This window comes from Cyanistes caeruleus, chromosome 10 (assembly GCF_971803275.1).
Source record: "Cyanistes caeruleus chromosome 10, bCyaCae1.hap1.1, whole genome shotgun sequence".
Lineage (NCBI taxonomy): Eukaryota > Metazoa > Chordata > Aves > Passeriformes > Paridae > Cyanistes > Cyanistes caeruleus.
In genome coordinates, this window is record NC_141710.1 from 6582314 (window position 1) to 6603347 (window position 21034).

The window sequence follows — 21034 nt, forward strand, 5'->3', positions numbered from 1 at the left end:
CAGCTTTGCTGCAGATGTTTCAAAATGTTTCTATTTTAGACAATGCCTGCAGAATACACTCAGGTCTTCTCTGAAGCAACAGTTGCTTTGTGTAGAAAAAGAAAAAAAACAGGACATGGTGGGGCATCCAGGCTGGTGTGTGTTGTATATTTTCCATGGCTCTATGCCTACAGAGAACATTTCCCAGGGAGGAAGGAGGTCTTTTGGTGTCTTTTTGAAACAAGCAAATAAAGGCATTTCCACTTCATCATCACCAGACATTCTTTTGAGATAAATAGGGATGGATAAAGACCCTACATTCCTTTAAGCACACAGAATAAAAACCACGAAGATTCTAAAGGTTTAAAAATGGAAAACCATCAGCAAGGAACCAGAAAGTCTGGCTTCCCCTTTGAACACTGCTCTCAGCCTCAACAAGACACATTTTTTCGTTCAACTTTCTCACAACGTTCACCTAACTACACTTGCCAGGACATTTTGCCAAATTAGAGAAACTGCTGCAGAAACCATCTGCTTGACATTGCTTACATGTAATAAAGTATGGCTCAATACAATGTATTGGAAATGTTTGGGGATCTTTACATGGGAACCAAAAGCAGCAGTGCTGACTCAGGCAGATCTCCCGCTGATGTCAGTGGGAATTGTACCTGAATGAGCTCTGCTGGAGCTGGTACAGAGCTCGCTGTGCAGCGCCTGCCACTGACAGAACATGTGGTTATAGTTTAACAATACAAACTGTGATGGAGATGAGAAGGACATTTTATAGCATTTCTGCCTTGCTGCTCTTTTATAACTATCAAAAACACTTAAATGATTTGTACACGTCTGCTCTGTGACAGCTTTTCCCAGCTTCAAGTGAACACTGAGAAACTGCTCCAAAGTTAGGTCCTGCCTCAACAGCAAGAGTTTATCTGTTGATATAAAAACATGAACAACAGAAAAACAGCATGTATAGACTAAAATAAAACTTCCAATGTACCTACTGAGACAAAAGATTTACATAAAATAAAGCAAGCAGGAAAAGTAAGGAATGTGGATCACTGCTGCAGTTTCTTCCCCTCTGTAAGATTAAGGGAAGGAATGCAGTATGTACCTCTCACCTTAAGTAAAAGCAAGTCCAAAATAATTCCATGCTGAAGCTTACAGTTAAGCCCAGACAATCAAATATTAGTTATTTAACTTTTGACATCCCTGTATTACCTTGCCCTTGTTGCTTCCACTCTTGCTTGTGTTGCTGTATCTCACATTTCTCTCTTCCAGCTGGAACTGTAATTGTGTTCCCAGGGGTGAGTGAGAGCAGGGCAGCCATCTGTGGGTCACTGCCATCAGTGCACAGCAGTCAATCTCCAACCTGCCTCAAAAGCACCAAGTCCCAGAGCACAGCTTGGCACAGAAGTGGGGTTTTGTTCAGAGGAATCTGACCAGAATGGTGTTGAAAACAAGAGCATGGCCATACTCAGGGTGAATGGGATAAATCAAGAACGGGACAGGCCACTGCCTACCATGTCTCACACAGGAACCCAGAGCAGCAATCCCACAGAAGAACCAAACAGAAATGTTTTCAAAGCTGCACAAGGAACTGAACTTCAGCTCTGTGCAATGAGCACTTTTAACACTTCATCAAAGGAGATGGGAGTTTTACTTTGGACAGTAGACTTTATTAGAAATTTTCTCCTCATTCATCAGTAAATTCACATTAAAATATGCTGAAGGCAGCTCTGTCTAAACATTTGACATTCTGCTGTAACAACAACTTCCAGTTTAAAAACTAGATAACTGATTCAGGCAGATAACTTGAAACACGTAAGAAACGCAAACAGAAAGCAGCATCTTTAAAAAAAGGGATGAGCCTGAAAAACTGACACATTTCAGATGGAGAGGGGGAAGAAAAAAGAATCAGTCACCCCAAGATGGGAAACAGTTAAATGAGAACTCCAGACACTAAACAGATAAATAAACATTATAATCACACATACATTAAAAAGAAAACAAAGTACTTAGAGTTCATACCACGTAAAAATTATGAATTTGTTTAAAAAAAAAAAGGGGGAAGTGACAAGCTTCCTAAAATATGAATATACTAAATTCTTGGGACAATGAACATTTTGTTATAAACTGCAGAACTTTGGAGGGACTAGATTTGGTCTTTGAAAACAACAAACTGCAACTTACTGTTACCAAGTCCAAAAACTGATCTGACACATGAACTGTTTGTTTCTTCTCATGTTTTTAAACCACATTCTCTTCTTCTAGACAATAATCTGCTTTTTTTAAACATTAGAACTTTTCGGTATTATAGGCCTAATTATGTTGAGCACTGAACATGCAGAACTCTCAACAACTCTGCATACCGAGGTTTAAATATTTTTCAAAAGTTACTGTCAAGACTTTTCCTTTGATAATTTATTTTTATTTATTGGAGTAAAGTATAGGAGAGAGAAAGAAAAATGAAAATCATAATATTGAAAAATGCTCTGCCTGCATGACAGTGAATCTTGCAGGCAAGATTTTCTATTGGCATTTACCAGAGGCAACAAAGATAAACAAATCAATGTATAAGAGATGAGAATTATAGCCTTCAGGACTGTAAACACAACAGGAAACAGGTAACACATGAACCTCAATCAAATCAATGTTTTCACATTCTTTAGTAGCTCCCCCACAGTAATTTGCTTTCACCGGTTCAGAAAAAAAAATATACATTAAAAATTAAATAACACTTAAGTGTCCATCACAAAGATTTATATTTCGCTGTAAACAATTTTCTGCCATTTGCATTGATGAAGTCCAATGTGAGGCCAGAGGGTTCTAGATGTCTTATTGGTACTGTAAATAATTTTTCAGAGACAGAGGCAAAGGTAGAATTTCTATGTCATGCAGGCGGTCTCTGCCAAGAGCAAAACGAATTGATCTTCGGCACAAGTCCATTAAAGGCAGGGGTTCCGCTGGAAAAACAGGAGAAAGAAAAGGAAGAGTTAATTTTTCAGCATCTCTATTTACAGACAATACTTTTTTTATTAACAGAGATTCTATATTCTATCGATCAGTCATAAAGATAGCAATGGTACTGGGAGAATGTTTGTATCTTGAGGCAGAGTTTTCTACATTTCACCCATAGTAAGGGGCTGCAAAGTCGCACACTGAGCTTCTTTATCTGCAAGGTTTAAAACAATAATGCCAAACCACTCTATCAAGCATGAGAAGTTAGTATATTTCCAGATCTCAAACAAGACAGGGAGTTTCTACTGTGTTTATAACACTTCTACTGTGTTTATAACACAACATTCATCACGTTGTGTTAACATGAACTACACTGGCAACTTCTGACCTTTAGATCCCAGTTCCTTCTGCGTCTTAGGAACTGGAAATGGCACTTAGGGGTAACCAAACTTCTCAGCTAACAGTGCTTTTCCTGCAACACTCTTTTAGCCTTTCTTTCTAGGAAGTCCCTTGGAAGAAAAAACTAAACAAAACACCCTTGAAAATCTAGAGGAAACATAATCTTTTCCTCTGTGAATAAATTAGTGGAGGATTTGGCTGACTGGAAGGCAGAGTGTGTGTTTCCATATGTATGCACACAAACACCCCCAAAATATATAAACAACATCTTCAGATGTCTTAAGTTTAATTTAATCAAAGTGAATTAAGTATCTGCCAGAAATGCCTCGCTGATAGCACTTTAGAGTGGAGACCCAGACACTGATCCCCAGCATCTCAAACCATCTCACTCTGTATCCCATCCTGGCCCACAAAGCTCGCACAGAATTGCAGGAATATCGTAAGATTTCCACCTAATAGTAGCAAGAATCATCTCTGTGACTGCAGTTTTGGCAGTGGAAATCCTTTTGCCAGAGGAGCTGGAATAAAGCTGTGAAGTCTTGTACCAGTTACCACTATCTTTAAGAATTCCAACCAGATGGATTTTGTTCCACATGCTGGCTTAAAAGGGTAAGAACTTAAAAGATTAGAGAAAACTTTTCTTCTTTACATGACAAAAGAATTGCAGCCTTAAAAACCTTACTAGCACAGAAAAAAGTACTGTGCCTATATTGTAGTGACAACATTTCATAAACTTGACAGATTTCTTACAAGTGCTCAACATTGTACAGCACTCTGGCTTTATCAAGATCTGTTTTATGTGTCACACACAGATTTACACACACTGCCTAGTGGAAGGTGTTCCCTCATGGCAGGGGGTGGAACCAGATGACCTCGAAGGTCCCTTTTAACCCAGACCATTCCACGACTTTATTCTATAATTCTGTGTTAATCTATCAATCTGTTAGCTGATACTTTTAGAACTACTTGGAAAAAAAGAAAAAATCATTACAAAGCACAAAATACCCAGTTAAGGACTGGTTTTATATGCTGGAATTGTCTGCTCTGGTGACACACCACTGACTTAATGGATTTTCCATCATTTATCCCAGCATCACATTTGATTTGTGTCGTCCACAGTTCCCTATATTTTCCCAAAGTGGCTGCAAAAAAGCTTAGAAAGCATTCTGAAAGACTAAAAAGCTTTTTTAGCTTATAATCACTTCAGTGACTTGATATTGAGTCTACTCTTGACAATACACCTCATTGATAATTTTACCTATTAAAAATTACAATGTAAGAGCCCTCACATTCCATTAATAAAGCAACATTTTCTCTACATCACTGATCTTAGTTTTCATTTTTTTCCACAGCAGAATTATGGATGCTAAATCTTAAGGGATGGAGCTGTAAAATTCATTAACCAGGATTAATAAGCAGGAGCAAAAATAGCTCATGAGTCCTGGGACACAATACAACACATCTTACACCATAAACAACAATTTTCTGAGTATCTTCCTACAATCTCTGAGGTCCCATTAGGAAGATCTAAAATGAGGACTACGAGTGCTTAAAGCCATTAACGTACCATGTGGTCTTTTTTTTTTCCCTAGACAAAGGAATATGTAAAATGTAACCATCTGTGCAGCCAGGAACAGTGTTAACCCCAAACTTCAAAACACAGTTTAAGGAAAGGTTAAATTCTTTTTCAAGCCTGAAATGCTAAATGAATGTCTCCTGCCTCACTTCTACAGGGAATTTTCAAATGCTGAAGAAAATGCCCTCAAGTGTTTTCAACAGCTGCTAAATTGCACATACTAAATGTGTTTTTTCAACTTCAAAATTGAACTATATTCTTTTTATTCTACCTGACAGCAGTTCAAACCTACAACAAATTCAGAACAGGTTAGTCCTACAATACTAAATAAAAAATTAAGTTTTCTGAGGTGCTGCCTGTAAGAACTTGAGAAAAAATTGCAATAATAGCATTTTAAGTTAAAAGTGTATGTGCAGAGTCCTAAATGAATAAAAATAGAATTCAGAAAAAGAATTAAAAAAAAAAAGTTTAATAAAAAACAGTTTATGGGACAAAGGTAGAGCTATAAAATTAAAGACTGACAATTTTCAGGCAGCCTAACTTGACAGAACCATTATTAACCACTTGGTGTGCACTTGAATACTGGCACTCCCCTTTCACCACATCTCACTTTTTTACTATGTATTTTACAAAGAAGGAATAAAAAGACCACAAGTAACTCAGTCCTTCCAGAGGGGAAAGGACAGGTTCAACCTCAGGATGTTGCCTTGCCACCTGAAACACACACACAGACTAGACTTGATGCATCCAAGACACTCCACAGCACGTTCAAATCGTATTTCCAAAATGCTGCTTTCATTTGAGATCATACAAATACTGCTGAGAAGACTCTGATAATGCAATAGATGGGAAGATGAATACTCTGAAGACACATCATTAGCTTTAAATTGGCTACAGAAAGAGCCTTTCTTTCACACCTTTAAATATTTACCTTTGAAAAACTTTCAAATCCAGGGATATTAACTGTTTGTCAGAACATCCCACTAATTTTAATGTACATTCGGTATACCAAGAGTTGTATTTTTAAAACAACCCCCAATGGATAGGAATATAACATTCAAGGCCCCCAGAAGAACGTGAACTATTTTTCCAAAGTTATGTGAACCCCAGTTAAGTCCTTGCCATTAGAAAAAAGGAGGAATGGATTGTTGAGCTGGAATGCAAAACTGCAAAGAAAACATAATTCACAAGAATGGCTCTTTGTACTAAATTCCTAACCAGGCTAAGAAATTCAAGGTGAGACACTCCAGGGCAAGGGAGCAAGCTTTGCACAGGAAACCCAGTGCTTCCTCTGGGCTGCAGCAGCACCCGGAGAGAAACTGCAGCTTTTGGGTATCACAGCTCCACACCACCTTCCTGAACACACTTTAACTAATCACCTTCTCATTTCAAATTTACTCTGAGACCTCTTCACCCAAAGGTAGATCCTCACACCTGCCGTTACAGAAAATTATTTTTCAAGAAAAGAAAAAAAATGGATTAAAAAAAAATATTGCTTAATTGACACATCAGAGTTTAATTCCTGTGTCTCCCCTTTGGGTGCCAGTAGTTTTAAAAAAAGGCCCATTTGCAAACTTTCCTTTCCATACATTACAGTCACACCCAGGGGGACACTTTGGCAGAACAACCACAGCCCTTCTTACCCAGAGCTGCATTTCACCAAGAAGGCCACTCCACAGTATAGCTTAAGTGGCTATTTAACATAGTAGCTAATGACTTAAAAATCGCTTAAATATATATTTGGTTAATTATATTAATTAAAATAGCTATTGAGTAACTATTCAGCTATTAATAACACAAAATAACTGTGTTATTTTACATACAGATATATTCATTTTAATGGTGTCACTGCTGGGTTAAAGACAAAGGCAAAGAAACGTTTGTAACCAGACACAACCCTGTGCTCCTGAGCATTCCTCCGGTGCACATACATTTTTGAGAGCAATTTGCACATCATTACCAGCTGAAAAGTTCATTTAGTTTTGGCAACCTGTAGTTATTTAACAATCTGGCGCTCCAGCAAGGCTGCCTCCTCTCTGCAAACAGGCTTTTGTAGTTGAGATAAAGTCATCTAGCAGCTGATAACACTAAATGTTATTAACTGCAATGTTACATATGGCTCACACAAAAGAGCAGCTCTTAGCAGACAACGCTTACTTGCCAAATGACAATACTATTTTTTAAAATAAATTTGTAAAGCTCTAACAGCACCTTGTGTTCATGGCTGTTGTTAATCTATGAAGAATGTATTTTTATTTCATTTTATAAAAGCAGAGATGACTGGGAGGGGGAACCACAATCAGCAAAATTAAAGCTGGGTGAAAGAAAAAGGAAGTTGTCATAAGAACTGATGTCATCAGAGCTTAAGTTTTTTTTTTAAGTTATTTTATATGCATACCTGAGACAGTGAGCGTTGTTATATATTGATAGTTTTGTCCTTAAACTTATTAAAGAGCACTTATATTCAGCAATCCGTGTTAATGTTTCAAACCGCTAAAAGGCAGTTTTAAAGTCAGATTCAAAACAAAACGAGACAGAGATGTGACTGCACACCATTAAATAAGTGAAGGACATCTCTCCAGTCCTAGCTTTGCTTTTCTCACAAAGGATGAGCCAGCATTAAGGAGCTGAAGCCACAATGCCTCAAGAAAAGGAAATGTAAAGTCTTGCAGAAGTGCTGCATACCTGGTGCACAGAGAGGAGTCTGGAAAGGGAGGAAAAAGCAGGATGCCACTGCTCATATCCTGATGCCACTCTTCGTGTCCTACCTGGTGTCATGGGCACTGCCATGCCCGTGCACTGGTGCTGTTTAACTCCTCTCCTCGTGCGGGGCACCAGGAAGGAGAAGCCACTGCCACCCCTGCCCTTGTGCCCAGGGCACGGCTGGCCAGGGGTGGCCAGGCAGGCGAGGCTCACTGCAGGCTGCACTGGGATGGAGGTGGCCATGGCAGCAAATTACCGTGAGCTGTGCCAGGATGGCCCCGGTGGCGGCACCTCGTGACCCCTGGAAAAAACTGTGCTTGCTCTGCTTTGATTTTCTTCTTAAATATGTCATTGCAGAAGTGTTAGCAACCTCTCCAATTGGGCCAACAGCATGTCCATATTCAGAACCATCAGAAATTGGCTCTGTCAGACATGGTGGAAGCTTCTAGCAGCTTCTCACAGAAGCCACTTCTGTGGCCCTCTCCAGCTAGCAAATCCCAGGCTGTGCCAAATCAACACACCTGTATTTTCTGTACTTTCTGGCTATTGCCCCGTTCTCCTTCCTGCCCCCCTAGTCTTTACCTAAGTCAGCAGCACTCCGATTCTGCCCAGCACTGCCTTTCATTGCTCCATTTTCACCTCATACTTTGCCAAAATCAGTGAGCATCATGATCTTCAGAGGGATGAAAAGCCTTGCCCTGGAATGTGCTCCAGTATGGACACGAGACATCAGTCTTACACTGGGCATGGTGGGACTTCTACATCCAGAAAGTGGGAAGGGAAAGCTTCTCCGTGGCTTGTCAGCACTCAGCTGATGTCTCCTCGCTCTGAGGGACAATCCTCTGTACCCCACCAGGGCACCCGAGTGCCCACTGTACTACAGACTGCAGCACACTTTTGTTTAATCCTTTTTCCTCTATTTTTATCCCTCCTCCAGCTATTAAGACACCTGCTAAGAGGTAATGTGGCCTAAGTGTTTCCATTAGGGTGATTTAGAGTATGCAGAAAATTTTAACTACCATTTAATTATCACACACAATAAGCACACAAATATGTCTAAGCCAGGAGTTTTCCTTCCAACCTTTGTGTCAAAGCCTAATTATTGTTTTAATTTTACTCAGTACAGGCCAAATTCTTTCCAATGCATAATAGGGTACATAAATACACCCCTTGTGACATATTTATGGCTTCCCTGATGCAACTGATGGAAAATTTGAGCTGTGTTCCTCAAATGGCACAATCTAGAGAAAGGAAATTGCAAATAATATATTAAAGAACACAGGCTATGACCAGCCATAAAAAATGCTAATAAATCACCTAACAGTAATGCAAACTCGGACAAAGGATAACACTTATCTATTTTCCCCACAGATGTCTTTAAGCTCTGCAGCCTAAACCAGTGAAGCACCTTAGAAACCACATTTAAATCGCGGTCCAGGCGTTCCAGAACAATCACCTCTCTGAAGAAATCTGCAATTCCAATGGGCACATTGTGATTTTCAGGAGAGCGCTTTCATTCTTCCCTAAGTCACAGGTTTATCCATCTCTCCCACCAGCAGCCCCTTCCCAGGCAGCCGGGAGCTTTAGCACCCGCCTCTTGCAAAGCTCAGGGTGGCAGATGGGGAGATTTTGTGTTATCAGGCACGGCTGATAAGGAGGCACTGTCTCCAGCAGTTGTCTGCCAGCACAAATAGAGCTTTGTGCTGTCCACACCCGCCCCTTGCTTTTAGCAGGCACGGTGGGAAAGGTGAAATACAAAAACAACACAAACACCGCCCTGCATTTGAGCTCACCCGCATCCCACAAAAATTCCGCACGTGAAATTTAATATGTTAAAGGGAGAAAGGAAGGCAAGAAAGCTTGAACGGTAACCCTCAAAGGTAACCCTCCCCCATCCTCCTCTACATGCCCGGGTTGGGAAGGGAGAATTTGTTTACAGGTTTGTCTTTTAAGTGTTAACTGCAGTTAAAGGCAGTTCAAAACTTCAATCAAGCAGCATTTAGCAGAATTAAGCTGAAAAAGCAGCAGTGAACAAGCAGATATTCTGCAACATCATTTGTTTTCAGTTAATGCTTTCCAGCTGTGCTTTCTTGAGAGGAAAATGGTCGAAAAGCAGAACAGAATGAAAACAAACCAAAACCAAGCCCCAAAGCCAGTGGCCTCTTGTTACGGGTTGGATAAAGAATCTGTCCTTTAAGCACAAATGCACAGCTCCATGCAATGTCTTTTTTTGCAGTTTGGAGTTTGTAATCTCCTGGGAGGTAGGCACACAAGACTCAGACAACAGATCCTGACTCATGAACACCAGAGCCTAGATTCAAATAATTCAACACAGGCTTAAAATTCACTCCTGAAGATTCCAATTTCGTAGGTTTTAGCATAGGCCTAAACATTTTTTTGATCATACTGGTTATAGGAGTGTTCTTAGAAAAGTGATTTGTCTGTGTACATTTGTAGGAAAGCTGTATTTACAGTCATACAAATCTATATCTGCAGCAACCCCTCTGATAAGCTCCTTGTGGCCTCTAATAGTTCTTACCCTCTAGGCAGGGTTAAGACCCACCCAAAAAAGGGCCCTGATCCACCACATTTCATATGAAGAACAGGCACAGTACAAAGTCTGGCCCAGGCAAGATCTACAGGCACACCTTACTGTGGAAACTCACCTGAAAATCTTTTACTGAATTACAGATGCTAATTTAAATGTACATATGCATCATAATAATCCAGTTTCTACCACCAAAACCAAGGGTATGACACATTTTAAAACATTTTACCACACTATTTCTACAGTTTAGATTAATATATTGGCTCTATCTGATTCAGAGACTGCAAAACAGATAACAAGGAATTTTAACAGCAAGCAAGTGGTTTTTGAAAAAATGCAGCAAAGCCTTGCCATATCTTGGTAAATTTGCATGGTCACAAAGAGCATAAGCAAAAACAGTGGCCACTTCCCTTCTGAAAGAGAAAGGACACATGAATTCATTCCCTATATGCATCAGGAAATGCAAATAAGGAGGATGGGCTGGAAGGATTTCCTTTCTGGCCTTGATTTGTTTGCTCTTCTCCTCCCCTCAGATATTTCCACATCTCAAGCTTTGCTCTTGAACACATTGCAAAGGCAAATTGGGACAGTTGGTTCAGTGATGATTTAAATGTTTTGTAGTAGCAAAGACACCAAAAATTAATGGGCACTCTTTAAAACCAACAAACAAAACCATGTGCTTGACATCACAGATGAGCCTTAGCTACCACCACAGGCTCCTTGGCTCTTCCCTGATCAAACTTCCCCAAATTTACCACACTGGGAATGAAAATTTGGCTCAGGTTAATCTCTAATGTATATTTTATAGCTTTTAATCTCAGAAACACATTTATCACCATTAAATTCAGCTTGTGTGCCAGCCCATAAAGAGGGAAGTTAAAATATATCAAGGTGAGAGCAGATTAAAGCTTGGATGAGAATTTCACTGAGTAGATACACTGGAGTTCAAAGACAATGTTGTTCAGGGGTTATGGACAGATTTATAGACAAAGTAATAACAGAGAAAGTTGAAGGAAAGTTCAGGATTCAAGGATGAACCACTGCAGACAACTATTGCAACAGGCACCTGCACACTGCGAGCAACATCCTGACTGAAAGACGCTGAAACATTCCTTGCATTTTACCTCTTCATGAGATGTGCTTCATAAATGGGCACATGAAATAGCACACATAGGTACACACCTATAAGCACCTTTATGGCTGTGAACAAGTCCTTATTGCTCAGGAAAAGGGGGCAGGAAGCCAAAGATATTTTTGGTGAACCTCTTCCAATTCCTTTAATTAATTTACACATTTCTGCCTTAATAGCATGACATCAGATGAGGAGGTTTCTTGGTTGGAAACCTAATCATACTGATTAAAATATCCTAAAATTCAAACTTGTACGATTTCACAGCTGTTCTTAAACATTTTTTATTTTGGGTTTGCTAATCAAGGATGACAGAGGGAGAGGGAAAGGGAAGAGAATGAATGAGAAGCATACAAAGAACCAAAATGTTGGCACTATGTGCTGAACCCAGTGGGCTCCTGGTTGCCTGACTGCCCCCTCTGCCCTTCTCCCATTGACCTCTTTTTTACCTGTTGCATTTTGTGTGACATATTTATTCATTGTGGGACAATGAAGTAATCCCTGTCATCTTTCCTTGCACTGTGCCCAGCATGCTGGAGCCTCACCACATTTCCTCCACTCTACCATACTGAAATAACACACCCTCATTCAACATTTCCACTGCTCGCAACTCCCTTTCTCAGCTGGAACCTCTCACAATACTTTTCTGTGTGCCAGTTTAATATTACACCAAAATTGTTTACCCTAGTTAGCAATTAAATTGATTCAAAGCATCTTTTGCACCACACTACATCTTTCTTTAAAGTTTCACCGTATTGACAGGTAACAGAACTGATGACTCACCTACTTGGCATTTCTACAAATTGTGCTGAGCTGTTTAAGACAATTAATATTTGACTATATTCCTCATATCATTGTTACATGACATTTTCTCAACTACTTCAGTTTAAATTACCCAGAGGCTCCAACATATGCAGATTTTCTCAAACCAAGCGAAAAAATTACAGCAGCATGTCATTTAAATTTTAATGCAGTTGTATACAAGCTAATGATCTCTAGTGGAGATTTACAAACAATAGACCTGACTCACTTTATTATTCTAGTTTTGGTATTAACAGAATTACATTGGAATAAATCTGGACCCATGAAGTTGCAATTAAGCTAAATATAATGAATTTGATCCCATTAGTTTAGTACCATTTTTATTTTGGACTTGTTAAAAGTGATTTTTTTTTCCTTAAGTACCATAATCTTCACCAGCAGAAAATGGGTACTGGAGATGATCTGAATTATTTTCATACTGAATTTAGGATTCATCATTGTTCCTGGCATGCAAACACAGCTGATGCTCTCTGAACACATTTCTAAAGCATTCAGTTTGAACACAAATGCACTCTCATAGCACAGATAGAGCACACAGGGCTGCCTCCACTCACCATTGTGCAGCTCTTCTCAATCACAAACTCTTGTTACCATCTTTCAACGCTGGCAGAGCTCCGTCTGAAATGTCACTCCCCTTTGCCCTGCCTACAATCAGCACTCCTGACATGTCATCTTACAAACCCCATTTCTGAGAAATACGAGTGTGGAAAGAGGATTTCCATATTATGCATTCCACAGCCACTGTAAAAGATGTGTTATCACCCCCCAAGCCTCTGAAGCACCAGCACAAACCCAGCGATGGGATTGGAGAGGTGAGAGGGTAGGTGGGCTATAGAGTGCTTTAGGTGGGCTACAGGATGGTTTAGGTGGGCTACAGGGTGGTTTGCCACCTGAAGTGACTTTTCTTGTTCCTAGGTATGTGGGGTAGGGGGATACAACATTAAGATGTGAGTGTCACAAAAACACCCCCTGGAATTTCACACAGGATTCCTAGAATCTGATAGCTAATTCAAGTTCCACTCACACTGAATTTCTTCACCTCTATGACAGCACCACCAAGCAAAACTTTCCTGTACTTGGTCCTTCTGAATACAATGGACAGCCTGAGCCCCCTCTGAGCTGTCTTCTCTGGCCAGAACAGCTGGAAGGGGGGGTGGCAGCTGGGATGGACCTGCTGTCATTCCCCAACCATCCATCAGCCTACTCCTGACAACACTGCTTAATGTATTTTGAGAACTAGGCCTGCGGGATAATACCAATCATGACTTCTCCCTGTCCTCTGCAGCCTACCAGATCCATCCAGCCAACACATTTCCTTTGGATCTCTCAAACTCCACACAATGACTCTCCCCCAGGGGTGCTCACTTGTTCCGGTGAATTCAGGCACAAAAGGGAGAGCAGCAAGGAATGACCAAGGGGATGTTAACCCCAGCCCTCTCCTCCTCACTTATCTCCCAGCCTCACGCTTAGTCTGTCTGTCCCCACTCGTGGTTTTATGACCACCATCTGCACAGGACCCCATGGTGTAAGACCAGGAGGAAAAGAGGAGAAAGCCAGGAACAGCTGAACCCCTGAGTTTTGTGGCTGTGCTCTGGGTTTATTGCTTCTCGCTGATTCATTATCAAACACGCCCTGTCCATAAACAGCTTGCTCCAGCTCGCTCTGCCCCAGCTGCCAGCTGGTGTAAATGAAAGCATCATTTGGCCTTCAGGAAAGCTATTATGAACAAAGATTTATCTAGAATTTCAGGTCCCAAAGTCAATCTGTGAGGCTGGCAATTAAAAAAAGGCATCTGGGAACAACAAAGCAAAGCTGAGCAATTCACCCACCTTTCATGTGCTTGCGCACACGTGATTTCTTTAGGAAAGGGAATCTCTTCCACCCACTAATACAGCTGATAGCAAAAAAACCCTAAAATGAAAGAGACTGAATATGCATGAAAAACCTTATCACAGTTTCTACATGTTTGTGTTTTCAGATTCCTGAAGACATTCAGGCAGGAGCTTGAGGCACTCAGCTCACTATTACACATGTGTGTGATTAAGATAATAGAGAAATACCCCATTTCTAGAATTCTACAGCCTGAGCAGATGCACAATAATTTCTTAATATAAAATATAAACTGTTTTCAACATGGTTTTAGCTCCATTAGGGTCTGTTTTCTGATCTGGGCATTGGTAAATATGCAGGTAACAGTTTTCTACAGTAAGTGAGTTTATGCAAGCGCAGACTGAGGTCCCACAATAAATGACTTGGTTCATTACAGTGCCAAGCAGACAGCACAGCTCACTGAACACAATGAGGCCATTTCCAGCCCCTACAACAGCAGTAGCATTTTTGGTAATTTGTGGGGGTTTTGACATTTTATTTACAGTTTGGAATATCAATTTTGAACTTACACAGTGAGTTATTCAATGAGAATAATACTGGGCAGTTCTGCTTTAGGGATTTTTTTTCAGATATTGGAGCATCAATCCATCAATGCTAAATTTCCACTATATTTAAATAGATTCTAGACAGACTCCTTAATTATCAGCCTTGTATTTTGAGCACTAATTTTTAGATGTTTATTAATGAGATTACAAAATCAAAAAGGTGAGAGATACATCAATCCCATTTTATGTTTGTGTGGCAGATACAAACATATATATAATTTTTATAGTTTTTATATATATATATCCATTCTGACTCTTTTCAGTCAAATCTTCTGACCTATTAGACCATTTGTCTTATTTTATCAGCCGGCTCCTTCCCTATCTTCTAATCTTCTATTCTCAAACAGTGTCACTCAGTGAACTGGGGTATAAAAAGCGAAAGCTTTTCTATCTGTGGGTCTGGAAATATCAGGCACAGAGCATTTTACTTGTTTTACATAAAAATCTAGAATAGATTAAGGTGCAATTAAGGTGCATTATAAGCTGAAATTCTTTAATTTGGTAATTAAAGTACAATCCCCCAAAATATATATAAAAAAAAGCACATTCAGAATTACACAGAGCACAAAAGAAGGCTTCCCACTGAATTCCTTCTGCTCCCGGGCGACTCAGCCTTCTTGACTCCACCAGCACTGTCAGCAAAGCCAAAGGGATTTTTGCCAGGGTAAATACTGCTAAATGGGGTCCCCCATCCATATATATTTCACTTTATCTCTGTTGCCAAGTAATTTCTGATTGCCAAGTCAATCTGCCTGTAAGATTAATTGGATTTTTTTCCCAAGTACTCAGAGTTTTTGAGATAAACACTGGCTCCTCGGGCATAGGAACATGCCCAGGCTATTCCGATGTCTTGGATATTTCTTAACTAATTAAGCTAATCGTGTAGACAATGACTGAGCAAAAAGCTACAGAGCTTTCCAAAACCATCCTTCTCAGGGGTAAGAACAGTCAACCAGAGCAGACTTCCTGGGGAACATTCCAAACCCATCCTCCAAACCCATGACATTAGTTCATTGTTTACTTTGGATATGCTTTTACTCCAGGAGGAGAGATCAAGACCTCATGCTTGTTTTACATCTTATTCAACCATTCAGAGAATCAAACCCACAACCCCAAAGCAGGCTGCAGTCCAGAGGGAAGGGGAAGAAACAAGATGTATCCCACTTCCCAAAGTGCTGAGACTTGGTTTGCATCTTCTTGTCCTTTCAAAGATCAGAAAAAGATCTTCAATAAGAAGTATGAATGTATCAAGGAAGATGCTTTCCTTCAGAGCTGGGAGACAGGAGCAAAAATCAAAGGGGCACCAAAGCAAAGAGAACTGGGCTGACTTTATCCTTCCAAGCACCTTCCAGCTCAAGAGGCGATGAGGCCACTCCAAGATCACACCAAGATCAGTGTTAAAATGTCAGTGAACAAAGGGAAAACAAAGGCTTTCCTTTCTCTGTGTTTCTGCTCAGTGCATTGCTTTTGTCATCTCTGCTGTGATTACATATTTGAATGCTGATGTAATGAATTTTATATTCTGAATTAAATGTTTTTATCATATATACCGTAATCTTCATTTACTGACACAAACCAGATTTCTGGGCTTTCAATATTTGGGATCTTGGTAGCAATTGAAAGATGCATTTGACTGTCTCTAAGGTAACTTTCCAGATTAGTAAAAAGGGGAATGTTTTAATTTTTTTCCTTTATTGATGTATTTTCCAAAGACAAAATCAGGACTATATATTATTACTCACTGCTTCTTCCTTGGTAGGTAACAGCAATTAAAACAGACTTTCCAAGACATTCTTCACTTCAAAACAACAAAGACAAATGACAATCTTTCAAAATTCCTGGACCCCTCTCCCAGTCAGCTTTGAACAAGAACTTCTATGCCTGGACACAAGGAAACTTCATGGAGAGCAACTAGTACCACTGCTTGAGGGTCTCATGGAAAAGCAACACTCACCCTGCAGCAAGAGGAGACACAGCCCTTCTGAGCAGATTCCCAGTGTGGACCAGGACTGGGTACATTGTGTTTGTAACCTTCCAGCACCATGTGAACAGATTCCCAATAAAAAAACATCTCATCCATTTCTCTCTTAGAAGCATCCCATATTATTTTAGAAGCCAATTGTGCGTGATACCTGTAAATTTCATCAAATTCATGCCTAGGATGATCCATATGGATTTAGCAATTTCGACTGACAGGAAAGGTTTCCAAATTTTGCTGGTTCCAAACCTGTCTGTTCCTCTTCCGTTGCTCAGTAGTCACAGCAGGACTGAATCCTTGCTTCCAATGATTATTCCCCAAGTATGCAACACTCAATTAATTTTATGTACATTTTTCCTTATGGGCTTTACCCAGTTTTGATGAAAGATTCAGCTTGTTGCCATGCTCTTGGCAGCAGGGATGCAGCTCCTCCCTGAGCTACCAGCGTTAAACTGTGCCACTCCCCACCAGAATTCCAACCATGCCCAGGACCTGTGGTTCCTCCTAGGACAAGTGCACCAGAGGGGGAAAGGAGAGGAATGGGAGGGGGTTTATCAGCAGTAAAAAAATATTTAGAGAAAAAGTACTTCAGAGCAAGCCTACATGAATTTCTGTCGTCCCTAATGCCTGCTGGCCCCTCAGGTGCTGATGGCTCCCTACAGACTTTGCATTCCAGTGTTCTAAATAGCTACTGCCTGTTTCCTTCCTGAAAACACATTTCAGAGTCACAGTTCTGGGGTTTGGCACTTCTTTTCCATTGCCTACCCAGGCCAAAGCTGCAGTTCAGAGAAAATGAAGGCAAACATCATCACTACATAGACAGGTCAATGCCAAAATTATTTCTGGCTGCCAGGTAGCTGTGATGACACCTGCATGCTTTGGCTTTCCTGTTTCCCCAAAACACACCTCCTGGGCAGCATGGCCCACTAGACATACAAGTATTACAACAAACACACAGCTAATACACAGCTAGACCCATTGCCATACAATGGAACATGTTCATAATGAATTTCCAACCCATTACTAAAACCTCAGTACTGATATTTAAGCTAATTATATTTACACACACAAACTAATCTAGAGTCCACAAAGCAGGGGAATTGAAACAATGACAAAGAAAGTAAAAAGTAAGCAAACCAGTAGCTCTCTGGAGCCTCCAACTCTTTTGAGGATTCCTCTGTGCAAGCTATGCTCTGCAGATCTAACATGGGCTATGGTCTTAACCCTGCAGAGCCTCAGTAAAACTGCCTACTGGAAGCAGTCAGCCACGTTTTTGGGAAGCTCAAAAGAATGTAAAAGATCTGTGATCTGAAATTTAAACAATGATTATTCCCCCGAGCGCCATAAACAATGTACAGTGCTGTAAATTCATTTGTTTGTTGAGGTTTTTTTTAAATGTCATAAATAACATGATCCCCTGCATCTACCATTTGTGAAAATTTCAAACATCACAACCCTGAAGTGTATCAGGTAAGAGCAAAATAGCACTGCTCATGCAATGCCAGAACAGTTTACATCTTATGCAGGTCTTTACCCCTGGGTTTCAGGAACAGTAATTTAAATTTCTAGTTGCACCTCTGTGACTCAGTTTTCTCCAAGGAGAAAAAGGCTATTTCCTACTGCTCCCCTATGAGCTGTGGGCAGTGCAGGGAGCCCCAGCCTGGCAGCAGTGCCAGTCACACAGCTGGTCAGACAGCTGGGGCTCCTTCCCAGAGGCCCCAGGCAGCCTCCAGGTGAGGAACCCAGGCTACATTTTCCCAGGGATGTGGTCTGCAATGTAAATGAAGCTGCTCCCTGAGCTTGCCTTCAGAAAACATTCTCAGGAACCCAGATCTACCATTCCCTCACTCCTGGAAGGAAAGAAGAAAAAAAAACCCCAAAAAAACCAATCTTCCCTAGCAGTAAACATCTGCTAAGAAATTTTAATTGTTCCCATCCAAACCCTCCTCATTTTTCTTAAGCTTTCCATTTCTTGCTGTATTATAAATCACTCTGGGAAAATATCATGGACTCTGAACATTTAAGAATGTTTCCAAGTGGTAAACCATCAAGTTTTACTAGACTCTTTAAAATAGTGTGGTCCATCTGAATAAACAAATTATATATTGCTTTTTCTACATTAATGATATGTTGCACAGACTAATAGCCAAAGAGAGAGAAAGTTAAACTAGACCTTATTATGGAAACCTGTGACATCTGAAACAGAACAAATATTGCAATGGTTCAAGAAAGCTTTGGGGAAGGCACCAAAACACTGTGCAAAGAATAGTTCACTTTTATGAGCTCCAAAGTAGTTTGTTAAATAAGTGCAAAGTATATTTTTAAAATATATTTTAAATTAGAGTAAGAGCATCCTGAGCATCCTGTGGTCAGGCAACAGGCAGCACCTTCCAAAGTGCTGCAGCTCTGGCACACTACAGCAGGTACCTTTTTCCCTACAAGAGCTTCTACACACACCCCCTCCAGTTTTGTTAATAAAGGGATGTACACTCGCAGGCCAATCTCCTCATCAAATCTTTTATTCCAGTAAGGTCACTGTAGGCTAAAAATAAGGCATTAAAATGCTTTCAAAGTATTTCTAGCAATATCTTGTGGAGAGGAAGGAATAACTAAAGTACAACTGAGATTGTGCATTACTAATGGACGTTTTTGTTGAAGCTGAGCATTTTGACAAGATATCATTCTGGGAGCAGAGTTCTTAAACCAGCAAACACTCCAACAAACTGAAGGTAAATGCTTTCAAGTGGCATCAACTGATAGACTGCTCCTTTTAACACTGAAGGATGATTTAATCATGCAATGCACATTTTTATTTCCTGTAAGCAGTGACAGAAATCAGGAAAACAACATGAAAGGCATGGGAGAGAGTGGGCCACATTCACTCAGGTCCAGTGATACTTTAGTTGCACATCAGCAGATTTTGAGATATATAATTCTGGGGTTTAGATGTTTAATGAAACAGCACTGGGAAGTTACTTGTTTGGTTTGACACTGGCCAAATGCTAAGCACCCATGAAAGCTATTCACTCACCCTCTCGTGTTTTGGTTTTGGGTGCAATAATACAACATTTAAATCTCATCTAAGACTGACTAAATTTAGCTCAGGAGAGGAGATTAAAAGAACGCACACCACAGAACTTGTTAAAATGAAAGCAGTAATGAGGAGATGATGGGACAGACAAAAATCAAATGTGGCTGCTCTCAGCATGAAGAAAAACTGCTCAGGAAATCCTACAACTTTGGAAACAAAAGTGGTCCTAAATGAATACCAGAAATGAACTGTGGAACAACTTCCTGACCCAGACTATGGGAGTTTTAACATTTGGTACTTGTAGAATAGGAATGGAGGTGTAGGGATGGAAAAGACATGCTAAAACTGTTCAGCCCAGAAAAACAAAGTCTTCAGGCAGATGAACAACAGCCTCGAAATAAACAAAATGAAAGGCTCAATAAGTTTACTATGTTGCTACTGTAACTAATGCAGTATATACTTCCAATATCTGATTGAGCCTCTTCTTAGAGCAGGCTGAGTTTCTTTGCCTTGTAACAAGTACTAGAGTAGCAAAAGGTCAGTCCCTATGTATAGAAATAGACTAGGTAAACTGGAAAAAGAGTAAGTAAAAATTTTTATTTTCTATTCTCTTATTCCTCCAACAGGCACTGGAAAATGGAACACTGAATATACAGCTGTAATCTAAAGAGAAATATTGTTTCCTACAGGACCTACAGGAAAGTTACTTCACATTTTTGCAATAAACTTCTAGTTGCCTTCCATTCAAGGGCCATCTAAAAGAAACTGGTTTTGAATAGATGGTTGAGGAATCCAATAAAACACACCTTTTTAATTATTTTTTTTTAATTTTTAAAATTGACTCCTGCTATAAAATATACCCACTATTGCCAGAGACCAATGCAAAATGTGCCTTTCAAGCAGGCTCCAGGTGGTGTTTGTGTTGGTTGGCAGCTCCCAGGCACTCTTGCTGGAGCACCAGAGCACTGGCACTGTGGCAGGGCTGGGCAGGTGACACAGGGCTCAGGACAGGTGGCTCCTTCTTGCTGGCCACATCTGACTCCTGCTCCTGGAAGTCAGCCCCACTGACTCTTAAGCTGATGGATGAGCAACTACTTCCCAAATTAAAGCTTGGCACTGCCCTGTTCCAGACAGAGGGAAAGCTCAAGGACGGTGGGTGTCAGGGTATAAACTGTTTTTCCTCAGAAATTGCTTAGTCGGTTGAGCAAAGCTGTGGCCTTTAGTTTACATTTTGTATGCACTACCTGTCTTCATATCAGAGCTCCAACTACCCCTTCTGTCCTCCTGGAAGTCTTTTAGGCAGACAAAAAAGAGGGAAAAGCCCCTGTACTCTCTGCACACAGTGGCACACTCAGGGCCATGTCACTGGCTGGGGGAACTGCTAATTACAGTGCTTCTGAAATGGCTGGATTTCAAGTTGATAATATGGTTACAACTATTAGCTTCTTCCATTACCAGATGGGCTGGATAATG

At 40.4% G+C, this 21034-nt stretch overlaps 1 protein-coding gene across 4 annotated transcripts in view; it reads right to left on the reverse strand.

The window, feature by feature from the left end:
* Window positions 1-1636: 1636 nt before the first annotated feature.
* The window catches only part of SPSB4 (splA/ryanodine receptor domain and SOCS box containing 4), a 140750-nt gene continuing 121352 nt past the window's right edge, over window positions 1637-21034 (reverse strand). For all 4 annotated transcript variants that reach the window (XM_023933240.2, XM_086843867.1, XM_023933239.2 and 1 more), the window contains one exon: window positions 1637-2945. In XM_023933240.2, coding sequence (XP_023789008.1) covers window positions 2818-2945 — 128 coding nt within the window. In that variant the 3' untranslated portion in view covers window positions 1637-2817. The remainder of the gene's footprint in view (window positions 2946-21034) is intronic.